We start from the raw sequence: 25,462 nt of genomic DNA on the forward strand, positions 1-25,462 counted from the left end.
TCTATTTATTCTCTTTTGTTATCATAGTCTACTTTGCTTATTTTGTGATTGTAACATCCTAATATTCTTTGATTATACACATATAAGGTGCAGTGGCATGTTGCTATGTTTATTTTCAAAGAACTTCTCACCTAGAATACTTAAGCTGCCTAAAAACATTTAGTTCACTATTATTAAAAGCTCTGATAGTTGTGCCTCACAAAAATACTAGTACAATCACACAAGTACTCCACCTGCACTCCTGGCCTTTCTGTTCTTTGCCTCAAAGGCAGCAATAAATATCATACAATTACTGTTGCTAAATTATGGTAGGAATTTTGGAGAAATAACTGGAAAAAGAAACGTCAAACTTTTCTACCCTCTCTTTTGTGCTTTGGAGCTCCGAGGAAACTTGTCTGCAGTACAGCTTCAGAGAGATGATATCTGTGAAGAACACTGAGGCCTGCAGCACATGCATGAGGAGTGCCTAGGAGAGCCTAGGATCACAGCTGCCTGTTCTGTTAAATTATTCAGATAAATCTTAGGAATTGTTGTAGTTCAAGTCAATTAACAATGTCCCAAACAGGGAGGGAGAGCATGCTGCAACAGTGACTTGGGCCTGGAGACTACTGCCAGTAGGCAGGTAAGATGTGGCCAGTCTGGTTCGACACTGAGTGAACATCACCTGTGTGACCAGAGTTTGCCATTTGTCCTCCAGGCCCAGCAGTGGCTGATTGGTATTGTTTGTTGCACAAGTACATGCCTCTCCAGTGTCAGATTCCTTCTCTAGGTCTTCAGAAGATTCTTGTTTATATTTTAGATTGAAATGATTGATTTTAGCTCTCTCTAACTGGTTGCTGCTTTTTTTTTTTTTTTTTTTTTTTTTTTTTTAATACTGAAGTTTTGCAACTCAAGCATTCCTCTTTCATTAGATCAACTTCACTTGGAGCTGCCAACTGCAGTGCTAGTTCACTGCGGTTCATTGTATGGAGGCAGTCAGTATTCTTAAGCTCATCACTGTCTTCACTGGAAGTCATCAGCAGTGGTTTAATATTTCTTGAGTGGCTACTAATCTGCACTGTTACTATAAACTGTATCACAAGGGGAAATTCAGTTTGTCATCTCCTAAATGACGTGCTTTTTATAAGAAGAGCTTATAGCTAGCTGAAAGTGGATCCTTTTGATGTGGGCAGAATCCTAGAAATTCTCTTCTATATATCCGTTGGCTTACGGGCAAAATATTCTCTGACTGAGATACAAAGAAGCAAAAGCACCAATATACTGACTCAATATTTTTCAATCTTTACTTAGGTACTTCCTTTCCCCAGCCAGGTGGTCTACAACAGAGTTGGAAAGTGTGGGAGTAGAACTGTGGTTTTGCTTTTGAGAATTTTATCAGAGAAACATGGATTCAACCTGGTAACATCTGATATTCATAACAAAACAAGACTGACCAAAAGCGAACAGGTAAGCTACTCCTGCTCAACTTAGAGCCTGTTCTATTGCATTTGTGAAGCTGAGAAACAAAGGCATATGCATATACAATATACAAAGGTATATACAGTAATACAGCTTTGACCCGGGTAACGTGCCAGAAATCATCATCCTTGAAGTGGCTTCAGTTCACTGGAGAATTGTGCTGTAGAGCCAAGAGCAACACAATGTGGAGGGTTACAAGAAAAACTAGCTTCCATTTAGCCAGCTCTTGAATGTACTCAACATAGCAATTAGCCCAGCGTCAGTCCAGGGACATAAGAAGGGTTACTACAAGTGAAGTTAGGTGCTAACAGCTTCTGGGACCTGTATTAATGTATCTGCAGGGCACAGCCATTTGTCATATAGACGTGCCAGCATATGCAGAGCTAGCTTGGGTCTCTTAAGCAGAGTACATATAAGTAAAATTCAGCAGTTTCTAATCCACTGTTAATAATCACTTGTTTCAAAAAATTCTTACCCAGGTCCATGCTAAACCATGTTGCCATAGTCTAACACATCCTTGATCCTGTCTCAGCCTCTTACTGATTGCCTTTTTCATGTTATTGTATGACGTAAAGCAAATACAAGTGAAACCTCTCTACCTAGATACCCCTTTTTATGTTCCCTTAAACTCATGTTTCCTTAAAACTATAAGGGACATCCTTTTTGCAACTTTGAGACCAAAAGATTTTATTATTTATATTCATTTGTATCTTGGGTAACCATGTGCTCGCAAGTGTCAATGCCATCAATAGGTATTGATGCAAGTAACTCAAAAAAAAAAAAACCCTCAGTCTCCAAAGTGTACTGATTAATTCATATGCATTACACATGGCTGTTTCATGCTACCCACAGCTGTTCTTTTGATCTGCTGATTCAGGTAAATGCTGCAGCAAATGCCTGCGTCACCCCTAAGATTAGCAAACCGCAAGAGGATGTATGCAGTGATCAAAATACAGACTTAGGCCTACCAGTGACAACATCCCGTGGTTAGGGGTTATTTATCTGTAGCCTTTTTATGAGCGTAAGTTTCAGTGTTTGTTATTTTGGATATAACAGTTTGTTCTGATTTAAAATTTGAGAGCAGATGTTGCTACTGCAGTTCCCAAGTTCCCTCTTTCCAGTACTGCCATCAAGATCCCACAGGCAGTGAGCAGATCACCTACCCTTTTAGGGCCCTTGTTGTTGGGGGACTGGCAATCCAGGGCTGCCACGCCAGCCAAAAGGCTGTGGAGGAGGCCAGTGTCACTCCTGCTACCCTGCTTAGGCCCTCTCATTGACTGATGTCAGAGACAGAGCCTGAGGCTGCAGCTGTCACAGCCTCTTTGTGTGCATATGGGCTGCTGCTAGCACCATGCTGTCAGCAATGTACAGCCTGGGGAGTTTGCAGAATGGTCCCATTGGATCAAAGGGCAAACTGTCATGTTATTCTTTCTTCTTTTAACTGTTTCTGCTTAATTGTTGGGTATGGGATAGGCGATTTTTATTGGCATGATAGTTTTTGTGTTTTGATTTGTTTCGGTTTTTTTTGATTCATTACTGATTAGGAGATGTATAAGAAAATCTAAAATCCTCTGAGGTAGCAACAACCACAGTCTTCCACCCTTATAATCTGCTACATTTCTCTGGTATGCAGAAACGTGTTAAACATAGTGAAAGATCATATTAAACAGTCTTCCCTGCTTCAGTCTGAAATATCAGGATTCGAAGAAGCTCAGACTGAATTTTAGTGCAACAGTTGCCTTGTTTTTTTTTTTGCACTCTACAAGCTGTTTGGTTACCATATGGGAAATATCCAGGAACACAGATAGTGGAGTACGTATTGCTATAGAGATGTGGATTTACTTTCTGCTATGCTCTGCAGTAAGTTTAGTCTCTTTATTTTGATTTATGGCTTACTTACGTAGTTACAATAGGTTCAGAATGTAATGATTACTTTTGCTGGAAAACAAAGGTTACATGACTGGCAATACTGACTTTTCTCTCTTTTAAGGTATCTTCAGTTGTGTTTTGATTTTTGAATCGAAGTATTGAAGTATTAAATTGAAAAGAATCATAGAATCATTTGAAGTGAAAGGGACCCTTAAAAGGCATCTAGTCCAAATGCTGTGCAATGAACAGGGACATCTACAGCTAGATAAAGTTTCTCAGAGCCCCATCCAGCCTGACTGTGAATGACTCTGAGAATGAAATATTTGGGCAACCTGCTTCAATGCTTCGCTACTCTCATTATAAAAAAACTTTCTGCTTATAATTAATCTAGATCTCCCCTCTTTTAGTTTGAAACCATTTCCTCTTGTCCTACCACAGCAGACACTGCTAAAGAGTCTGCCCTTTTCTTTTATGTAGCCCCCTTTTAGAAATTGAAAAGATGCTATCAAGTCTCTCTGTGGCCTTCTCCTCTTCAGGCTGAACAACCCTAGCTCTCTCAGCCTGTCCTCATAGGAGAGGTGTTCCATCCCCTGGATGGATCCCTGTTTTTTGCAGCCCTCCTCTGTATGCACTCTAGCAGGTCCATGTCTTTTCTATACTGAGAACTGCACATCTGGACATAGTACTGCAGGTGAGGCCTCACCAGTGCAGAATAGAGAGGCGGGATCGCCTCCCTTGACCTGCTGGCCTCACTTCTTTTGATGCAGCCCAAGATACAGTTGGCTTTCTGGGCTGCAAAGACACATTGCTGGCTCATGTCCAGCTTACCATCCACCAGTACTCTGAAGTCTTTTTCAGCAGGGTTGTGCTCCATTCTTTCATCCTTACTTGTACACAGGTGGCAACCCCCACTATCAGTACAAGACCACACGCTTGGCTTTGTTGAAACGCATGAGGTTCTTCTCAAGCCTGCCTAGGTCTCTCTGGATGGCATCCCATCCCTCTGGTGTGTCAGCCGCACTACACAGCTTAGTATCATCTACAAACTTGCTGAGGATGCACTCAGTCCCATTGTTGAGGTCATTGGTGAAGATGTTGAAGGGCATTAGTTCCAGTACTGACCCTTGAGGGATACCGTTTGTCTCTGATTTCCGTCTGGATGTTGATACATTAACCACTACTCTCTGGGTACAATCTAGCAACAAGTTTTTTCTCCATTGAACAACGCATTCATCAAGTCTATCTTTCCAGTTTGGAGAGAAGGATGTTGTGGGACCTGTGTGAGAGGCATTACTGAAGTCCAGATAGATTACATCAGTGACTCTTTCTTTGTCCATTAATGCAGTGACACCATCATAAAAGGCCACTAGGTTGGTCAAGCAGGATTTGCCCTTGGTGAAGTCATGCTGGTTGTTCTGTATCACCTCCTCCTCTTTTATGTGCCTTATCATAGCTTCCAGGAAGATCTGTTCTGTGACCTTCCCTAGCGCAGAGGTGAGGCAGACAGGTCAGTAGTGGCCTATGTTGTTCTTTCTACCCTTCTTAAAAATCAGTGTGACATTGCCTTTTTTCCCAGGGACTTCACCTGACTGCTATGACTTCTCAAATATTGAGAGTGGCTTGTTGACTGCATGAATCTGGGATGCATCTCATCAGGACCCATTAAGGTTCCTCAGGTGTTTTCAGACCTGATTGTCACTTATGGTGGGGTGGACATTGCTTTCCCAGTCCCCAGCTTCTGACACATTCACTTGAGGGGGGTGTGAAGAGCAATTGCTAGTGAAGACTGAAGCAAAAAAGTTGTTGAGTACCTCAGCCTTCTCCTTGTCCATTGTTGCCTGGCCTGCCTGTATTGCTCACTGGAGTGAAGGGAAGGGGCATATGCGTTGTTGTTCTTTCTCCCATCTTTAATGTGGTATAAGAAGCAATTAAGAGAATGAATGGTCTCAGGTTCCAGGCATTGGAATGAGAGAAAACAGGAATGGGCTGGGCTGTAGGCTCCCAGCATGAGCTACTTGCTTGAGATGTTATTGCTTTCTTCCTCCTGTCATTTGTCTGTCCTGTGTTTGGTTAGAGCTTTGGTCCAGCCAAGATTTTTCTGTAAATATTTAGCTTGTGCAGTCTGTTAGTGTTAAATAAAGTTAAGTACGTAGGTGTTCTTAATGACTATGGAGATTACATGTAACTGAAATCCGTATGTTGGGTGCCTTTTACAGTTTTCTTAGTAAGAAATCTTCCCAAATTATGTCTGCCTGCCAGCAATTAGGAGTGCAGCTATTGAACATCCATGGGCATAAGGGAGAGGCTTCTGGAAAAAGATGAGTTAATTTTTGCCTTACCATTTACTGTAATGTTTTCAATTAACAATTGGAAACTTCTAATTACAGAACTTATGTATAGTATTTATGTATACAATGACAACCTAATTGATGTGGCTTTAAAGTGACAGATGTACTAATGCAAAATGAATTCCTCTCCTCTTCTAATTACCCCTGTCCCCAGTTCTTGGATTCAGAGAAGGAAAAATGATTATGTTTATAGATGTGCAAATAGTGGTACATATGGGAGTAACTGATTGTCCTCACATCATTTCCCTCTACTACACGTCCTTTGGACAGGCACCAGTTTTATTCATAATTCAGGTTTAACACACTAAAAGTCCATTGCTGTTTTTTCTTGAGTGCTTTTAAAAAAAGAAAATTGGTCCTAAGCAGCTTGGGGAGTTTAAGAAAATTTTGAAACAATTCCAAATCTCTGAGAGTTAAAATGATGATTGGGTCTCATTCCTGTGAGCTCTGAATTGTTTATGGAAATGAAGTAATACCGAGATGAAAGTGATATACCAAGTACCTGTAGATACTTGTGCCTCCTGGATCCTACATGCCTTCAGGAGAGATGGTAGCATGTATAGAAAAAGGTAAATAACTAAAAAGAGAGTCAGATTCAGATAATCTTTCATCCTATTTATATTACTTAGAGGGAACCATAGTGTCACCATCTGATCTGACTTGGAAAATCACATATCCTATCATCTTTGTACATTTTGACCACAGATTCTCTCCCAATAAAACACAGCAGTTTGAGAGAGTAGGAATGTTTTTTATGTTCAAAGAAATGATTATTTCTTTTTGTTCTCAGTTGAATTTACCTATTACAAATCCTGAACTAAATAGGTCTGCTCTGAGCAGGCCTGTGGTGGAGGGTAGGTGTTTATGGAAGAGAGAGAGATGTCCTGTCTTGCAAGGCTGGGTTGAGTTTTGGTGTAGGAGTGATGCTGTGGCTGGAACAAAGCCACCCTCCATGTTTCTTTCCTTATGGGCAGGGCTCCTTGCAGTCACTCTCCAAGTCATTTTATTGTGCCATCTGCTGGATTGTTATTTGCAATGCAGCAATGACCAAATATAAATAGCACTGCTGATGTTAAGCATGATGACTTAAGTTGGCCAGCTGAGATCCTAAAATTATAATGAAAACAGTAGTCTAAAGAAAAATGTTTTGTTCTGTGAGTGTGGCCTCTTGGTTTTCTTGCTCAGGTGGATGTTAGGATTCAAAAATGGTTTGCAGTTTATAGAGTTGCCTCTGCAGGTCTGGTCTTTTTTAATGGTCCTGTTTAAGGGTGAATGCAGAAATTGAATTTTGGAGGAAAAAAAAATAGAATGAAAGCTTAAAGAAGGTTTCACAGCGGTAGAAAGATGTTATGCTAGGGAGCAAAGCAGCATTTAGGGTGGTTTAAGACCATTTTCCAGATGGTACTTCTGTCTCTTCCCTTCCATCATTGCCATTCCATTCAACTCACTTTCTAGGGGTCTCGATCACTACTCATTCTCTCCATGTGTCATCCATGGGTTTACCAGTCTTCTTGTAGAAGAGATCTACTAGAGACTCTACTCCTCTGGGAGACACTGGAAGATTTTATTTCTTTTTGCATCACTTTGAAAAGAGGGCTGATTCCTTCGTATTCCTGAGCATTGCATTTGGCTCATTAAGCTGAAATCAGTTCAGCGCAATTGGGATCAGAGAGAGAGGAGCCCTTGGGAAATATGGCCACAATTTGCATGTGGCTGTGAGCCATTACAGTTATTTATTTTTCCCTCCTGACATCTGTGTGTTGTATCTTCTGAGCCTTACTTACTCTTTTGGCAGGGTTTTTAAAAGAATGTTTTGTGCTTGTTTGTTCATATGCACATTGTAGCTTTATCCACATCTGCATACAAGTCCTGTTGAACATTAAGTGTCTAAATGTGAAGGTACTTCAAGTCAAAACAGAATTCCGCATCTGCTTTATAGTAAGTTATTATAGCACAAGAGATTGAGTTTGGTAGCAAGAGCTTTAAAAAAGAAATAAAACAAAACAAAAAACCCACCAGGCAGCCAGATGCTGTCCAGCATCTTTGCAGAGTACCTTTGTTCCTGATGCAGAAGTACCCTGCTAGTCCAGCAGCAGACTGACTCAAGCCTGCCGCATGAGGTGAAGCACAGTGAGAAGTGCTGTGTTATTTCAGTGGGAATCAGCACAGTGCTGGCCAGTTGCTACCTGCTGCAGAGTGAGGCAAGGGATGTTCCTGTGGTACTCACATGTACCTCTCCAATTTGTCTCTTTTTACTATTTTAAAGTGACCCATGTATTTAAAGTCAAGGTAATTACTTCTTACATTTATAGCCATGGAGTCATAAAATCCTTAGAGTTGGAAGGGACTTTTAAAGGTCATCTAGTCCAACTCCCCTGTGTTGAACAGGTAATAATCTTTACATCTTGTATTTATGCTGTAATGATGATTCTTTGTTTATTCCAAGATGGAATTACAGTGGTGACAATAGAGAGTTGATTTTTTTTCCTGTATGAATATCTTCATTTTGCCATTCGTTCATACAGACAGAGTAACAGATAAAATACCCATATATCATAAAGCTTCATACAGTTCTGAGGGCTTCAGTTCTCCTGTAACTTGGCTGGGTGAAAACAAACAGGCAAAAAAATAAACTGAGACATCTGATATCCAGTCTCTAGAGTATCTATTTCCTCTGTTTCATTTTGAAAGCTAGGCAGACAAATACAATTTTTTTGACAGTTACCAGTCCTAACTAAATGTCAGTTTATTTGCTTCGCTAGGAAGCCCTTCTCTTCTGAGAACATTAACAATATAAACTCAGTGTTATCATTGTCAGAAGGTGTCATGGGCTTTCTAAATTGGGGCTGGTAGCTCAATATTCGTACAGTCCGCACATGATTTTCTGCCATGCTCGTCTGTCCCAAATTGATTGAGCTCCCCCTTTTTGTTGCATTTTCAGAGATTTTTCATTTTGGCATTCTATCTGATAGAGCCAGTGTCTTCAGAAGATAGCAGCTGCATGCAAACTTCTGGTGCAGAATTTAGATTTTTTTCTTTAGTTTATGCCTTTCTTTAAATTGATACCCACTTTTGGAAGTATGTTAGCTTTGTGATGGCATAATAGTGTTTGCATCTTTAACCTTTTTGCTTAGGTGTGAAATAGTAGTAGTGCTATCTTGGTAATAGTGTTTGGGAGGGATAGTGAAGAAGAACCTCAGTAATGCTGACTTGAAAATTAAACCACCGTATGTTGTTTGATAGTTATATTTGTCTCCAGGTATGCCTTGCAATAACATGGATAATTTGATTTGTTAATTCTTTTTAGATGGAATTGATTAAAAACATAAGCACTGCTGAGCAGCCCTATTTATTCACTAGACATGTTCATTTCCTCAACTTCTCAAGGTAAGGCATTTTTTCATTTAAAAATATTTTTCATTGGTTGTAATACAGAGAATATATTCCCTTCTTTTTTAAGTATAAACAATGCAATTGACATTTTTTCTGGCAATGAAAGTTGCATTTAGAGGGGATTTTTCCTGCTGTCTCTCTGCTACCAAATAGTTATGTACAGTATGTTTTTGAAAATCCAGAAAGCTGTTGCATGCTTCTACCACTGGGATTACCTTGGTTTATATCATTTCCAGCCAACATGTATGAGTTGACAACTTGTGTCTTTAAGCTATGCATTAATGCTTTAAAAGTGGCGGCAGGCTTTCCTGAATGTTTCGTCTCTGTTTGATAGTCTATGAATGAAAACTCCACTAAGTTATTGATTAGTTTTGTACTTAGGCTTTTATTTAACCAATTTAATTTTGTATTGGTAAAACAGTCCAGATTCTGTAGAATACAGATGTGTAAACCATGCAAATGAATTACACTCTGTATCATGAGAATATAATAAAGAGTAGCAGCTATTGAAAATACATGGTAAGACTCTAGAGACATTTGTAGCATAGAATGTGAAGAAAAATGAGTTTGGATGAAACTTCTGAGGAGTTTTTGGAAGGATGTGAGTGAGTTGTGCCAGTTAGCATTAAGCCAGGATACAGAGGTTAAAGCTGACTGCAGATGATTACTGCCCAGGCATTAAATTTAATTTTAAAGTTATATTCAGGATCTGTGCCATCTGTGCTACTGATTTGGACTCATGGTGTTAAGATAAAAGAATTTCTGCAGAAGTGTGAATTTTCTAGAGGTCTTTGCAGAAGCTTGCCTAGCTGCCCAGTGTTTTACTTACGCAGTAATGTTAGTGCATCTGGTTTGAGTGTATGGCTTCAGGCATGGGTGGAGAATGTATAGTAAGGGGGGTGTGTTTTCAGAAAATACACTATTTTGAAGAATTGAAAGTTGATCTTGCCTGTAACTGAATATGGGCATGATTTCATTGCATGAAAACCTGAATAGTTAAACAGAATTTTGATCTTCTCTAGTTTGATTCTGCAACAATTCTGTTTACATTATTTTTAAATTATAAAACTCATTAGAATAGGACTTCACATCTTTGGTAAATAATCTCTTCTCCCAGCTGAAATGCAGGATCAAACAAGTAACATGCCTGAGGGTCAAAGGGAAGTTCTTGAATGAAACTGATTTTTCACAGATGGTACATAGCATTAGATATATGATGAAAAACATGAACGTGTTTACCTCTTCCTCCTCCTATGGTTCCATTTCCTATAAATATGATGCATCCTTGTTATGCAGGTAATTGTTTCTTTTGTGTATGCATAAGATTTAATCTGTCTACACTTTTCTTCCAATACAGATTTGTAACGATATGTAGAACTACATGAAATGTATAAAAACACTTGCAATTTCCTTTTGGTTGTTACTTGCAAATCTTAAGAACATATTTTTCCTTTTACTGAGAGAGATTTGTTTTAATTAGCAGCTCTCTGGTGTGAAGAGACTGATTAGTAATTTAAATGAAATATCATTAAAGTTCATCAACTTTGCTTAATTTAGGTTTAGCATTTTGTAGTGTTTTCTGATAAACGGAATATTTGTGAGAGTTTTCTTCTAGTTTCAAAATTTATTGGTGGTATTAAATCTAATTGTGATGTCAACATAAAAACCAAATGATACCATAAAAATTAAAAGAAACAGCATAAAAATATCAGTGTGATGTTTTGTGACTGTCAACTCAAGACTTTATGCAACAAATGTTAGTGAGAAATCAGTACAGTGGAGAGTGAAACAGAATCATAGAACCATGGAATGACTTGGAATGGAAGGGAGGTGAAAGACCATCCAGTTCTAACTCCCCTACAATGGGTAGGGTTGCCAATGATTAGATCAGCTTGCGCAGTTTCCCATTCAACCTGACCTTGAACACTTCAGGAGTGAGGCATACATATCTTCTTTGGGCAGTAAGTACAAGATAACACAGCTTAAAGATTAAAGAGGCCCACTTCACAAGGAAGGAGACCGCACTTTCTTCAAGGCATTGTAGCAGAACCATTCTGAGAGATAACAAAGTTCTTCATGGACAGCCATGCTGGGCCTTAGTCCAGCAACCAAACCTACTTCTCATTTTGTATTTTATACCTTTGGAATTTAGGGTTTTATTTGCAGAAAGGGACAGAGAACACTTTATTCTCCTTCTAGCTGTGCTTGCTGAACCGACAGATAGGAGGTAAAGGCAAGTTATCTTCACCACTCTTCCAGTAAGATTCAAGGTCATTCTTTTTTTTTTTATTATTATTTTTTTTAAAACTTCCTTCAGAATCCACAGGGATTGCTGTAAACTATTTAAAGCATATAGTTGGGTAGTAAAGAAGGAGATAAAATAGTAGTAGAGAAGGAGATAAAACATAAGCAGAGTCTTGCAAAACAGAAGTTTGCTTCACCTCCAGTTTTTGATGCCTCTCAGCTTCCCAAACGGTAGTAAGAAAAATAAACACACTTTTTGTTTAATGTCCCTGATGTGAATAACAGCATTCACAAATCATGTAGATTTTCCTCTTTTGCAACTTGCACCTGCTTATAGTCTTGTCAGCACTTAAAGCTCTTTGAATATTCAGAAAAACATGTCATTTATTTGTGCTATTTAGATTGTTTCCAACTGGAGGAAAAAAAAAGAAGGAAAAAAAAAAAAAAAGAAAAAAAAAAAAAGGCTTATATATTGCCTATAGTTTCTTTCCAGAAAAAATCTCCAGTGGAAGGGAATTAAGGCTTAGGTCACTGATGAATTTGAGCACAGGCATGTTTCAGAGGCACAGTTAGTTCTGCTGAATAAAATTCTGAAAATGCAAAACTATAGTGCTTGCCAGGAACATTTTCCCCTCTCTTTGAAGAGCGGTTTAAAGAGTGTGCGCTCCTTCAGCTGCAGTCACTGAATCTTCACTTACTTTCCTGTGTTCTAGTCTTTCTTTACTTTGGTATTATCTTTCCTCAATTCACAATAGTACAAAGAGGCAGGTAAAAAGTTAAATCTCAACAGAATGCATTAAATCAGAAACATTAAAATTTACTGCCGTGAATCTAATAGATTGCAGCTTCAAACGGATAGATTAAAAAAAAGTATGTTTTCTGCTGTTCTCTGACATGAGGGAATTTTTGTGTGGCACTTGTCATAGACCAGTTAAGGAAAAACTTAGCAGTGTTTCACAGTTTGTGTTTCCAGTCTACCCCTTGCAGATAGGGCTGGCTTTAGGAGACATCCCTATGTTCCATTCAGTCTGCTTCAGGACCATTGCTTTGGGGAAGATGGAGCTGTTTATTGAATTCTTTGAATATTTTTTGTTATGGCTCCATAATCATCATCCTGTTCAGGTGATCTAAAATGTTGGACTGACTTATTCATATCCGACTTTCTTCTGATAACCCCATTTTGAAATGTTCTTATATATAGAAATAAATGTTTTGATGCTTTTTTGCTGGATACTGGCTGTTGCTGGTGAGGCTAGCTGAGCATGTTTTCTTGCTCTTGGTTGGGAAAAAAGGTGTATTTCTCAGAAGTCTACCATGAAACATCCAAGATATTTGAAGCCTTCTAGTGACACTGACTCCACCACTTCCTTTGGTACTTTGCTCCAGTTACAGTGAAAATTAGTCACAATAATTTGAATTCCTCTGTGTTTTGCCAGCGGGATTTAGATTCTCATTTAATTAAATGTTTTCTGTTCTCTGGTGCTTCTCACCATGCATCCATCCACTGCTGTTTCCAAACACCTGCTGATAACAGCAGCTCTTAATTTTCTTGCAGTTGGGTGCTTTCCTCGTCCATGTAATACTTCTGTATTTTTCTCTGAAATTTCTTCAGTATCTCCATAGTCTTTATAGAATGTAAATGGTCAGGTCTGTATTCCAAACTACTATAAACTTTACTAATATGTTTTATTCCAGGAAAAAGCAAGTGGGCACAAGTGTTACAGAGTTACCCACCTGGTGGCATGGAACAGGCTGCCAAGGCAGTGGGCATGGCCCCAAGTGCTGGAGTTCAAGGAGTGTTTGGACAATGCTTTCAGACACAGGATTCGATTTTTGGGTGGAGCCAGGGGTTGGACTTGATCCTTGTGGATCCCTTCAAACTCAGAATATTAGACGATTTTAAAATAGTGGGTCCTTTTGTGGCATCTTTCATAAAGTCTTCTATGTCTCTGAATTCAATTTTCTATGTTAATGTTGCTGTGGAAAGCTTCCAAAATGTTAATCACAGAAAATACTTAAGAACGTCTATGCTAGAAAAAGGAACAGGTTTGTATGTCAGTACTGATTTGCTGAGATTGCAAGTATTAGCAAAAGATGCAAATAATTATAGTGTTAGGCTGCAGAAGCTTTGAAGATCTGGAGTAGCTTGGAGAAGCACAGAAAGCTATTTCATGATAGCTGCAGGTTGCTCACAGTGCTTCATCGTAGATGGCCCATGGTCCATTTATTTAGGGTGAGAAAAATCAGGCACAAAGAAGCTTCAAGATTGTGGAAAAGCCCCACTTAAACTCTTAGTAAAATCTCCTAATTAATTAAATAGTTATTATAATCTTTGGGCACGCATTCAAGGTCCTTGAAGTATGCTCCAAGTGTCACAGGTTTCAGAGAAACAGAACATTTGCAGGAATGCATATAGGGGCAGTGAGGCCAAAGCGTGGTACAGAATGAGTCAGGGATCGGGAGAATTGCACAACTCCCAGCATGGATGTCCTCCCTCCAATAACTAATTGCAATAAGTATGCTTGGATCTTCAGTGCATGCACTTACAGCCCCTAGTTCAGGGAGAACTGAAACTTGCCTGCTCCTTCCCATCTCAGGGTGAATGAACATTATGTGGGAACGTGGTAAAAATCTAAAACTGTGCTTCTGTCAGTGACTTTTGTTTACATAAAGGTTGACTGATTAGGTCAGGATAAAGCCATAGGTAGGAGAAGCATTGAAAAGACCACCCAGAGAGAGAGACGGGCTTTTTCAGGTTGCGCTGAAGCAATGAATTCTTCACTTTCTGCAAGAGTCATAGAGCACTGGGGAATACCTCCTTTAAAATTTCTTGTGATGTGGTGAAGAGATACAAAGAGTTAAAGCATGAACTCAATTTAATCATTTTAATTAGCTCTTAGATTTCAGTTCAATATATCTTATTTGTTTGAAGCCTGAATGAGTTAATGCTCAACAGCAGAACACATTCTCTGTGCTGCTGAGCTGCTTCCCTGTTCTTTCTTTCAGTTGCAGTGTAATACTTGCAGCGTGTGTGTATTTAGTATCTGGGTGGGTGCATGTGCTTGAGAAGAGGGGGCAATGCATTCCTTTTAGCATAGTTTTCTGAGGAATTAAGACTCATACAGCAGTTCCAACTGTTGTAGCTATCTTTCCAGTTTCTCCCTCATGTCTATTTCCTGAATAATTTCTCAACCCGTTGACCAGTTTCTAGGCAAATTTGGAAGGTCAGTAGAAGACTCATAGACAACTGCATTTCTTCAAATGCCCCTGCTGATGGAAAGCCAAGCCAGACAGAGCTTGCAGACATTCTGCTCAGCTGTAGCCAGTGGCCACTAGTGCTTGGTTGCCAGCCCCAGCTCTGCTCTGTTTTTCCTGCTTGGTGCATGAGGGATGTGGCGGGCAGGCTGTGAAAGGGAAGATCTCTTAAGTCTTCTGCTTCTGAGGGTACTTCCTTTTAGTCACTGTCTTCAATATAAGAAGTAGTTCTGGTTTTCTGTCATTCGTTAGTTGAAGTAATGTGCAAAGTCCTTGTTTTTATTGTAAAATCGTTTTTGGTAAACAGTCCATATCAGCGTTACTGACTTTATATTACTTTTTTAAACAGATGCAGTGGCCAACACTAGCTGATAAAAATGAATCTGCTGTAGGGACAGACACAGTCACATGCAGTGGTGCTGACAAATTTAGACTTTTCTTCAATTCGTACCAGAGTTCTGAATTATGAATAGCAGTACATCACATGCTGTATGAAGGCAGATGAAGGCAGACAGAGATTCACTTTGAATAAACCCAGAACTATAATTAATTTCTGAGTATTGTTCGGGGTTTATTTGTGAGTGTTTTGTTCAGTTTTTCACCAGTTATGCATTTCTTCCAATACAGAAGCAGCTGTAAAAATGACAGCTTAACACAGCACTTTGACATTACAACATTCCCTTTCATGGGTTCTATTAAAAAAATAAAAAATAAAAAAGCCAGCAAACAAAAAGAACATAAATCTTGAAAAATTAACTTGCCTATATGGGAATCAGCTGCATGTTTAAAGTAGGAGCACTTTTTACTGGAAGCTTGGTATTTGAAAGCCTTGCATGCTAGATTGTTCATCGTTTGAACGGGTTGTGTGATACATCTGCTATTTTTTAAAACTTGTCTTGTTTTGGCATGACTTAACCTGTGCGTGTGTCTCTGGCCCATTGATTTGGAAATAGAATTTCATTTTTAAAATTTTTATAGACTGGTGAGAGGTCAATAAAACCACGAAATATTTGTTACAACCCTCACATTTATGAACAACTTGAGAATTCTTGTTTCTCCATTTCTCAGGAGCAAAAAATACCACACAGAATGCAGGTGTTTGCAGAACATGCCTATTACGTGCTTTAACTATGCACAACTAGTTTTTGAAAAAAGCGTGCTAGGCAGATGCATGGAGCTGGTCCTAGAAGATGCAGAATGGTTTCGTCCCTTCAAGGACAAACTGAAGTACACTTTGTATGACCTTCAGTAGTTCAGTCAACTTGCACCGATTCTGTGAACTCCGTTGCTGGGGCAGATTGGGCTCTTCAAATACCTCCTTAACACAACATCTTGAAACAACAATTGCAGCCTGAGCTTATCTACTAAAGCTGTTTCATGTTGTTGATTTTTTTTTTTTTTTCCTCCTTGAAGAAAAAATATACACACCTAGGAAATATTAAAAGTAGGTTAAGAAAAAAAGTTACTACCCTTTAGGTAAGCCTTTAAAAGTAGGGAAATGTCAGCTAAACCTACGTGCTCAGCCTTAACACTGTGTCTTTATGTGTGTTCATTATAATCTATATTTTTTGCTAACACATCATGAAACACTTTCTACCACCATGTGAGGTCCGCCTTGTAAAGTACACATTTCATGAATGGCCACATGGTGCTGTACTCCCTCCTACATCGTTTTTCTTTTTTTTATACTAATTTTTTTTTTATGATCTGACTGTGTAATGATGTTTTTTAACTGTGGCTAAGCTTTTTAACTGGAAGGCTAAGCACAAATCTAACATGCAGTTTGACCTTTGTATGGTCGAGGGGGTTGGAGTTTTCTGCTGTTGTTTTTGAGGGTTGTTTCGGTTGTTTCTTTTTTTTTTTTTTTTTTTTTTTTAGGACACATTGCTCCATAGCGAGTTTTTCCTGTTTTAAAGATCAACTGATTTAGAATTTATTTCCACAGATTTCCTGAGTTCTTCACATAGAAGATGTTTCAGCTTTCATTTAGCTGGTGATACGTTATTCTCTGAATTTAAGTCACTACTTGAAATCTAGTTATATGTGAACTGAATGTCGGTGGGTTCAAGCATAACGCTTAAATTACGCTTTCTACTGTCATTTTGGTTTCTGTGCTCACTTTTGTCCTGTAGATTAAATTACCAATTTTGGAGTAAATTAATTTAAGAATGATGTTGATTACTCGGAGTCCAAAAGAAAGTAAAAGAAAAGAGAGGAAAAAAAAAATGACTCGTGGAAAGCCTGATAGATCATAGAAAGAAAATAGAGAGATGACTGGGAAAGAAGAAACAGTGATAAGTTTTGAATATTATACAAAGACAAAAGGAAGATACTGTTCTTAAAATGTAATACCAGAAGTGGTGGTTTTAAGTAGTACCTACAGAGCTCTAGATTAGATGTCTGGGAAAATGCTGGAATTATAGGAGCAACAAAATAGATTGTACTTAACGATTTTGTAGTTGCTAGTGATAAACGCATGGTTGATCCTGCCTTGGGGCAAAAATTTGCATTACAGCAGTCCTAAGTCACTTCTGTATTCTTTCTCATCCTTGAATAATGCATTATACAGATATTTTTCTCCTGTGTAAGCTTTCACGTGTAAATTCTTATACGCTGTGGTGAAATCACCTCTCAGTCTCCTCTGGTATTTTTTTCCTTGTTTTCTTTTCATGGTGAAGGTTCTGATCTTGACATTTTTTCATTGCAAGGTATCTTTTCTATCATCCTTGCGACTCTGCTCTGAACTTTGCACATGCTTTGCTTAGGAATGACTTGGAGCTTGGTTAGTGGTCATGTTAGTGCTGTGCTAGATCTTTGCTCCTCTCTGTTTCAATCTTGGATTGTTCTGGTCTGTAAGGTCTCCCACTGCTGGTAATCTGTGCAAGCATATCATGTGCTTAGCAGAGTTATTCCTTTCCTGTGAATGTCTCAGTGCTTGGAGTTTTGTATGCTGTGCAACAATTTGTTGTTTGCTTATGTCTTGCTTGCCCTCTGATTCAAGTGGCTCTTTATCAGTAACCTGGTCCCTTCATTATCCTCTTCTTTTGCAACTTCATCATCTGAAAATGTTATCAGAGGTTTTCTGCTTTTCTTCTGACTCACAGATAAAAGTATTAAATAGCAAAGATTCAAATACTCAAGCATGATGATGTCCTCATATTCTTCTATTTGATGGTGATTGCTTAGAATTTCTCATCTGGGACATAACCACATTTGCAGTTTTGATTACACTGACTTTTATATTGTGTGCGTTGTAAAATAACTTGTACTACTAAGTTACAGCATGTGATGAAAGGCAGTTTTTCATTACTCCCAGTTTACTGCATTTCAGTTTCCATATGGACACCCTTAGCCTTGTCTTCAGCTGCTGAGTGACAGCCATTTCCATTAGACAGCTGGAGTCACCCTTAACAATCCTGGTAAATGGGTTCAGAGAGGAAGCTGAACATGCAGTACTGAGCACTTTGTAACTTCTGACCCTTGCCTGCATTCTTTGTGTGATAACCTTCCTAAAAGGTCAAATCACAAAATGTTTTGCGAATACATATCATAGATCTGTGATCTCAGTGAATTTCGAAGGTGAATGTTTTCCTGCACACCACGTTGGTAGATTTAATACTTTGCAAAGTGTTGTATCTGCTGTTCTACTGTTTGTTGGGAATTTCTCCTCATTTTCTGTTCTTCTATACTATGCAACATCTGCTTTTGATGGAAAACTCTCTAAATTGTAAGGAAATGTCAATTAGAGGTCCAGAGAGGTCCTGAGCCAGACCTTCCAAAAGCCTTAAATGCAAGGTATCTGAAACTGATTGATTTTAAATCATGTGGAGTTTGACTTAAGCTGAGATTAGGGCTGTGTCAGTAATAAGTTTTTTCTTTCTTATTTCCAGCTGTTACTTTGCATGAGATAAATGAAAACACAGCTAGTCTTTCCTCCTTAAGTGTTACCTTTGCTTGAATTGGGGATGCTTTACAGACACAGACAAGGCTTGCATCTGTATTGGTGCTGCTCCTTATGAATTTGTATTTCAAACTATTTTCATATCCTTAGCATGATGAAAGGCATAGGGGGAAAATAACTCACTCTATGTTTACTATGCAGGAAGGTAAAGGCTGGCAGAAATACAACGTCAAATACTCTGGGAGATTTATAGGATAGTGAAACACAAGGCCTGATGGTCTAAGCTGCTAGCTGTTCACTAGTCTAAGGCAGCTTACTAAGCTATTCTTTTGGTATTTTTTTACAATGATATTACCTATACAAGGCAATTCAGAAGCTCAAAATTCCTACTATTGATGCCATAGTTCTAGAAGATGTAATTAATGAGTGCAACATTGTCGCTTTGCACCATTTTATTGTTAACCTTGAATCACTGTGCAGCTTGTATCATACCTTCCTTTTGAGGGCAGCCAAGCCCTCAAATGCAGTCTTAAAACTAAAAAATGTATCTCAGCTCACTTTTTTTTTTCCTTCTAAAATTCTAACAGAAAGCTTGAAAGCATAACTACAGCACAGGATAAAGACACAGATTTAGGACCATAAACTCCCTGAGTTTGGAGGTTGGCAGAACCGTGCAGCACCACGCAGACAAGACTTCAGCCTTCTCCTCTGGGAATTGTTGCAGAAAAGGTGTTAGCCCATTGTTGGAGAGGGTTGGTGGAGCAACACTGAGCTGCCCATTGTCATGTACAGAATGGTGTTGCTTTGCCAGATGTGTTTCTTGAGTTTTTACAAATTAGAAATTTTCATTTCTAATTCTACAGATAAAACACATTTTCAGAAGACAGAATTTGATCTTACTGCATCTTACGTTCCAAAAAGCTGAAAGTTTTTACGTTATTGTTTTTAATATGATCTCCCCTTGAAACTGTGTTGCAGATCAGGTAATGGAGCTCTAACATAATTCATCTGTAAAGCTTCCTAGGTAATTGGGCTTTCACCATGGTTGTATAGAGCTGCAAAAGGAAATTATGCTTCCTTTCTAAGGACGCTATGTGCCAATCCATATGAACATTAAGTCACTGCTATTTCCTGTTTGCTTCCATTATACTGAACTTGTAGCAACTAACTAATTTTAAAGGATATAACTTACATGACAAGAATGATAGGGAATCATAGTTCTTACAGATAAAAGGTTGAGTATCTTGATTTCCTCTATGTGTAGGGAATAAAAAGCACACTTCTGTTTGTGCAGAGTTTTGTGCTGAGCAGAAGTGCAGCAGCCTTCTGATGTGAAGCGGTAGGTCTGAAATCGTACTTTACCTTTCTTAAAAAGAACTGAAATGATGAATAACAGGAGCTCAGAAATCCTCCATTCAGCAGTAAATCAAATTGCCTTGGTTGAATTTTTTTAATTCCGTAACTGTTTTTTTTTATTATTATTATTAGCTTAGAAGGGGTTTGTAAGCTGTTTTGAGCAAAGGTTATGCTCATATAAATAATAAAATCATAATTTATCAGAGACATTTTTCTAGGGCAGACTCACAACATCTGGCATATTTCTCAGCCTTCTTTTTCCTTCATTTTATTAAAAAAAAAAAACAACAACAACAACAACTGAGAGAAATGGGGGAATATTAGTAAATCTTAGTGTTGTTGATTGAAGTCTGTCAGTAGGCTATTGTCAGTAGGCTATTTATTTTGATGAGGACTCTGAAAATATACCTGTCACAACAGAGCAGTTAAAACAAACATGATGTAATAGCATCTGTTAAATAAATCAGGAGAAGTTAAGTGCGGGAAGAGCCTTGCAGACCCTTTGAGCTCTCCATTGGAGAAGTGGTGTCCTGTCCCACTCAATTAAAGCGATGTGCTGCTGGGCGTGAGAGGGATCCATCAAGTGTGTTTATCATGCAAGATCCAAATGCTTCCCAGAGAAGATAAACCTTCTGCTCAGGCTTGGAAGAACATAATTGGCTTCCTTTCTGATCTTTTGCAACAATTACTTGAGTATACATAAGCTTATATGATATGTAATGAGAGCATTTTATGTTATTGCTTGCTGGAGCATTTTTATGGATGTTATTAATTTGAAAAGTTGTGTTTTGGAGAGCTAAGTAATATTTAACATGATGTGGCTGATAGATAACTAAAAATGCACAGAACATACTCAGCCAAATGGAGCATTGATTTTCCTTTTTTTTCCTCTAAGTAGCCTGAGGTTATTGATTTTTAATCATTGGGGGTTTTTATGTCCTTCAGCTGCTGCTGTGTTTCCAACCAATAGTCTCAGTACAGTCTATAGAAACAAGTGATTGGAATTTGAAGTCGAATAAACTATGCTTAAAACATGCACATTTGAATATGAACAGGAACAGACTTGAGTTTTCTGAAAATTTTTCTGCTTGCTGCCTGATGTAGCAATTGCAGCTGGGTCTGTACCGGCCTGGTTAAAGTGTGCAAGAGATCAGAAATTTGAGCTGCCTGTTTTTCTGGGAGACTGCAGTTTCTATTTTAGAAATAAGTTCCTCTGAGTTCTCAGTGAGTGACTTCCCATCCCAGCCATCCTCTGGGGACAGACGATTTTGTATATGTCTCTTCTCAGAGCTGTTGGTACTGCATCTGAAGTTCTGATGTTCAGGGACACGACTTTACCAGGAAAAGAACAGGCTCTATTACTTGGGCTGCTTGGTTATGCAATTTGGTCCCTCTTTTTTCTTCAGAAAAGGCAGTGAGCATTTGTTGAATATTTGTATCTAGACACTGGTAACCATCTATTCTTGCTTTTTCTTTCTTAGGCTTAGCATCTACAAATCCCAGGCTGAATATCCCTGCCCTCTGGCTCCTGTAATTTTTGTCTCTGTCTTGAGACAGCTTGCTGCCATGGTCATCTCTTCTTGATGTCTTCATCACTTCCATTTTTCTTTACTACTCTCCTCTCACTTCTGTCTTTAGATTACTGTTAATCAGACAGCAGGAAAAAATATGTGTTCAGTACTTCAGGTGCACCTAATCTTGCCAGCAATTTCACTTGGAATGATCATTTTCATGGCTACCAACCATGGCACTCACCAACCTTTTTCTATTTAGATGTGTACTGGCAAATCTTAATGCCTTTAATTTTCTGTACTAATTGCAGGAGCGTCTGTTTTTTGTTTAAGTCTTATTTCTGTATGAAGGTGAAAAGAGCAACAAAAAATATCTTAGAGAAGAATTCAGAAAACTTCCCTTGCACGCTTATGTCCTAATGGGCCTATGTACTAATCAGGAAGCAAGGAGCATCTGCCTTTTTAATTGGATTGTTTGAAAGGCTTTTGCTGTCTGTGTGTTTTCAAACTGTGGCTGTGTTATGGTCAATGAGATTACTGATATGCATAAATGAAGAAATTATTTGCGTAATTATTGATAGGCTTAGAAAAGATATGCATAAATAATGACCTTGCTAGCCAAAGGAATCATGTGGAATAAAAATGAAGTTGAAACTGGATGGGATTTCTCTTGTCTCCTACTTAATATTTTTATTTCATGTAATATTTTTTCTATTGTCACTTACATTAATATTTTTAAACAATTTTGCTGGGTCTTTAATATTTATAAAAACCCTGGTCTTTTATTGTACGTATTCAGTGTTCATCTGACATGAGATGAAGAAAAACTGAGAACTTTTAAAATCTAAATGGTATCCTAAATGGTATCCTAACAGTTTACATTTTAAAAGAAACATAAACTGTGACTTAGAAAATCATTTGAGCAGCATTAAAATACTTAAATATGGCTGTGTCCTCAAGCTTTCAAAATACATAATAAGCTTAACAAAGGATTGTTCCCTGCAATGGGGACACGGGCCAAATCTAATCATAATTAGATCAGGTAAATTCCAAATTGGATTTCTCCTAGGAAAATCTCAATCCAAATAAGTTTAATTTGCTTGGTCTTACATCATTATAATCCGTAAGTCTGTTCCAGAACGTAAATGTCCATGCTTCTGTTTTGACCAAGGAAGAGCGTAATCGCAGTGACTTGGATATTAGCATCATTTGTTGGTGATGGGTATTGATGTTAAATAAGCAGTCAATATTTTAATGTTCTGAAAATGCAGTATAATCACAGGCCTTAACTGCTCAAGCTCCCTTTTCCTCTCTTTCTCCTGGTATATCCTGCATGTTAAATGGAACATGCTTGTCCTAACTGCTGGGCAGAGGCAGGTACCCTCAACTGCAGATTCCTTTGCTGTCTTTTATACAGCCCCTGGACACCAGATGTTTTTGCCCTTTATTTTTCCTTGGACTTTCGTGTACTTGAAATTGATACTTAATTTGTTTTTTGATGCAGGAATTTTCATATTAATATTTTTAAATTTCCAGTAAATGCAGTATGAGGGCAAAGCACTACATTAACCACTAAATAACCTCAAATCCAGATATGGAGCAAGCTTGGAGGTCAGGGGAGGAAGATCTGCACAAGATACAGCAAATAAAAAGATGTAAATACCATGCATATCTTTCAGCTCATCCAGGGGGAGCCTTTTGAAATATGCTTGAGTGTTACAAAATCTTTCGTGTGTTCTTACTCTTACTGTGCAGGTGAAGGTGGCTCAGGGCTGCCTCGTGGCAGCCAGCATCAGACACTGCCTGCTCTGACACGATTTTCAAGGCAGGAAGTGTTTAGAAAAAGAAACGTTTGTCCTTAGTTTAATCTGCAGGAAGCTCTTCATCTGAAAACTGTAAGGAGAAAACAGAAGCGTGACCATAGATACAGTGGAAATAGATTATCTTTAGTGTAACTAAAATGTTTATAGTCCACTACAGCTTAATAGGATATTGTAGTTACATTTAATCCTTGAGAGATCTTGTGTGCTTTTACAGAGTTTTGTGTGCAGTTGTAAGCGTTTTGCTCAGTTTTGCTTCTAGCTTTGTAAGTGCTCTGAACTCTATAGCACACAGTTTGAGAACCTTCAGGTGCGCCAGTCTGAAATCTTCTGATGACATTCACCCATTTTTTTCTTCCCACCAGGTTTGGAGGAGACCAGCCGGTGTACATCAATATTATTAGAGATCCTGTCAATCGATTTCTATCCAATTATTTTTTCCGACGTTTCGGAGACTGGAGAGGAGAACAGAATCATATGATCCGTACCCCCAGCATGAGGCAGGAGGAAAGATATCTGGTACGTTTAAACAAAAGGATCCTATTACTGATTTCCCAGTGTAGATACATAATGCTTATGTTCAAACTGCCAGGCTGAAAAGTGGGAGACTGAGGCATCAGTGTTGCAGCGTTGCATTTTTTGTCTTGCCTGGTCCTTAGTTTGGTTGGCCTTAATGTGAAGACTGCTTCTGTTGAATGTAGTTATCCTGTTCGATCTTTGTAAGCTGGCAGCAAGTCACGAATGCCGTTGAATTTCAATCCTTCTATGAGGTTGGATCTGGATGGTACAATAGTTAGACATAATAATTCTGCCAGAAGTTATCACTGTGAATATTCAGGCAAAATTACAGGTTGAAATGTGGCTGTGTAACTGTGCAGCCTTGCTGGAGAATAATTGGAAAACTGAGCAATCCAGTGAGTCTAAGCCTCTGATTTTTTTTCTGGTCATATACAGTTTTTTCACACCAGGGCTCTGATCTCAGATCCAGATTTGGTTTTGTATTCTTTTTTTGAAATAAGAAGGTGGTAATAATGCTGGATGATCTGCTTTTCATAACAACGGTTGTTATTTTCTTCAACAGCTGAACTGTCATAATGCCCATAAGCCTTTGTCACAGACCAGGATCTCTTGGCAGTAGCTGTACAAATACTGAGTGAAAAACATGGATGCAAGGGTGGTGGTTGGCTTGTTTGATGCCTGATATCTGGTCTCCTTTCATGCTCTCCACCACCAAACTAAGATGACAAAAAGGTGGAAGTAAACCTTACTTTCTCTGTAACAGAGGTTCAGTTGGTTGCACTCAGCCCCACAGAGAGCTACAGGATGTTCAGTGATAGGACAGCTTCATGTTCTCCCATGACATGTTGCAAGCCAGATGTAACAAAACAAGTGAGGGACTGTGGTTGCTGGAGAACAAAGAGAGAATAAACCGCTATTTTAAGATGTTTTGAAGAGCCGGTAAAGTACAAGATGTGCTGTGGATGAGCTGAAGAGAACACATTCCAAGCAATGGTTTCAGTCCAAGCTAAGGCCAGATGGATTCAAAGAAAATTGGTTGTATTTCCACGTAATAGGGCTGTGTTTGTTTGTTTGTTTGTTTGTTTTTGTATTTCAGTGCAATTTTGTATTTGTCATGCAAAGCCCTGGGAACAGCTAATTCTATAAATTACGTAAAATGTCAGAGGAATGACACAATGTGCCCCTTTTCCAGTACAAGTGGATGAGAGTTTAAGCAGAACTGAAATGCAGAAATGAAATCTAATTTCTGTTATGTTTATGTCGATTTAAAAATTAACTGAAATCATCTCTTTCATTTCTTGTGTTGGGGTGTTCTTTAGGAAATTATATTTAATTCTTTACATGCATGTACGTATATATACCTACACATAAATCAGTAAGAAGCTACAGTCTAAAGCAAATAAAACATAGCCATCTGTTGAGGGCATTAGTTGTTTTGTTGACAAGGCTGTCTGTCTTCTGAGACTCCATTGGCAACCTTTATCAAAACTGTATTTTCTTTCTGGTTAGATCTCCAGTTGATTGTTAGAAGCCTGGAAACATTTCTGTGATCTGTCCTCCATCCCTCCTTGGCCAAGTTTGAGTGTCAGTCGCGCAACTCAGAAAGGGTGGTTGTTCCTGTCAGAGTAATGAGTAGGCCACCTGCCAGTGAAATTCATTTCAACAAAAGCTGCTCATTCTGAATATTAAGCATTTTTAAGACTGCTGCTGTTCAACAAAATAACATGCTATGTGACTGTGTTTTAATTTTTTTTTTCTCAGAGGTGTAAAGAAATCTGCTGGCATGTA

At 38.6% G+C, this 25,462-nt stretch overlaps 1 protein-coding gene across 1 annotated transcript in view; it reads left to right on the top strand.

Annotated features, from left to right (window-relative positions):
* UST (uronyl 2-sulfotransferase) overlaps positions 1–25,462 on the top strand; it is a gene marked incomplete at both ends in the record, with an annotated part of 149,064 nt that overhangs the window by 75,050 nt on the left and 48,552 nt on the right. Inside the window, 3 exons of the mRNA XM_079532422.1 lie at positions 1,291–1,446; positions 8,983–9,062; positions 23,521–23,674. Of these exons, the coding sequence (XP_079388548.1) occupies positions 1,291–1,446; positions 8,983–9,062; positions 23,521–23,674 (390 nt within the window). The remainder of the gene's footprint in view (positions 1–1,290; positions 1,447–8,982; positions 9,063–23,520; positions 23,675–25,462) is intronic.

The sequence above is a fragment of the Tetrao urogallus genome (genome assembly GCF_951394365.1).
Source record: "Tetrao urogallus genome assembly, chromosome: 2".
Classification (NCBI taxonomy): Eukaryota; Metazoa; Chordata; class Aves; order Galliformes; family Phasianidae; genus Tetrao; species Tetrao urogallus.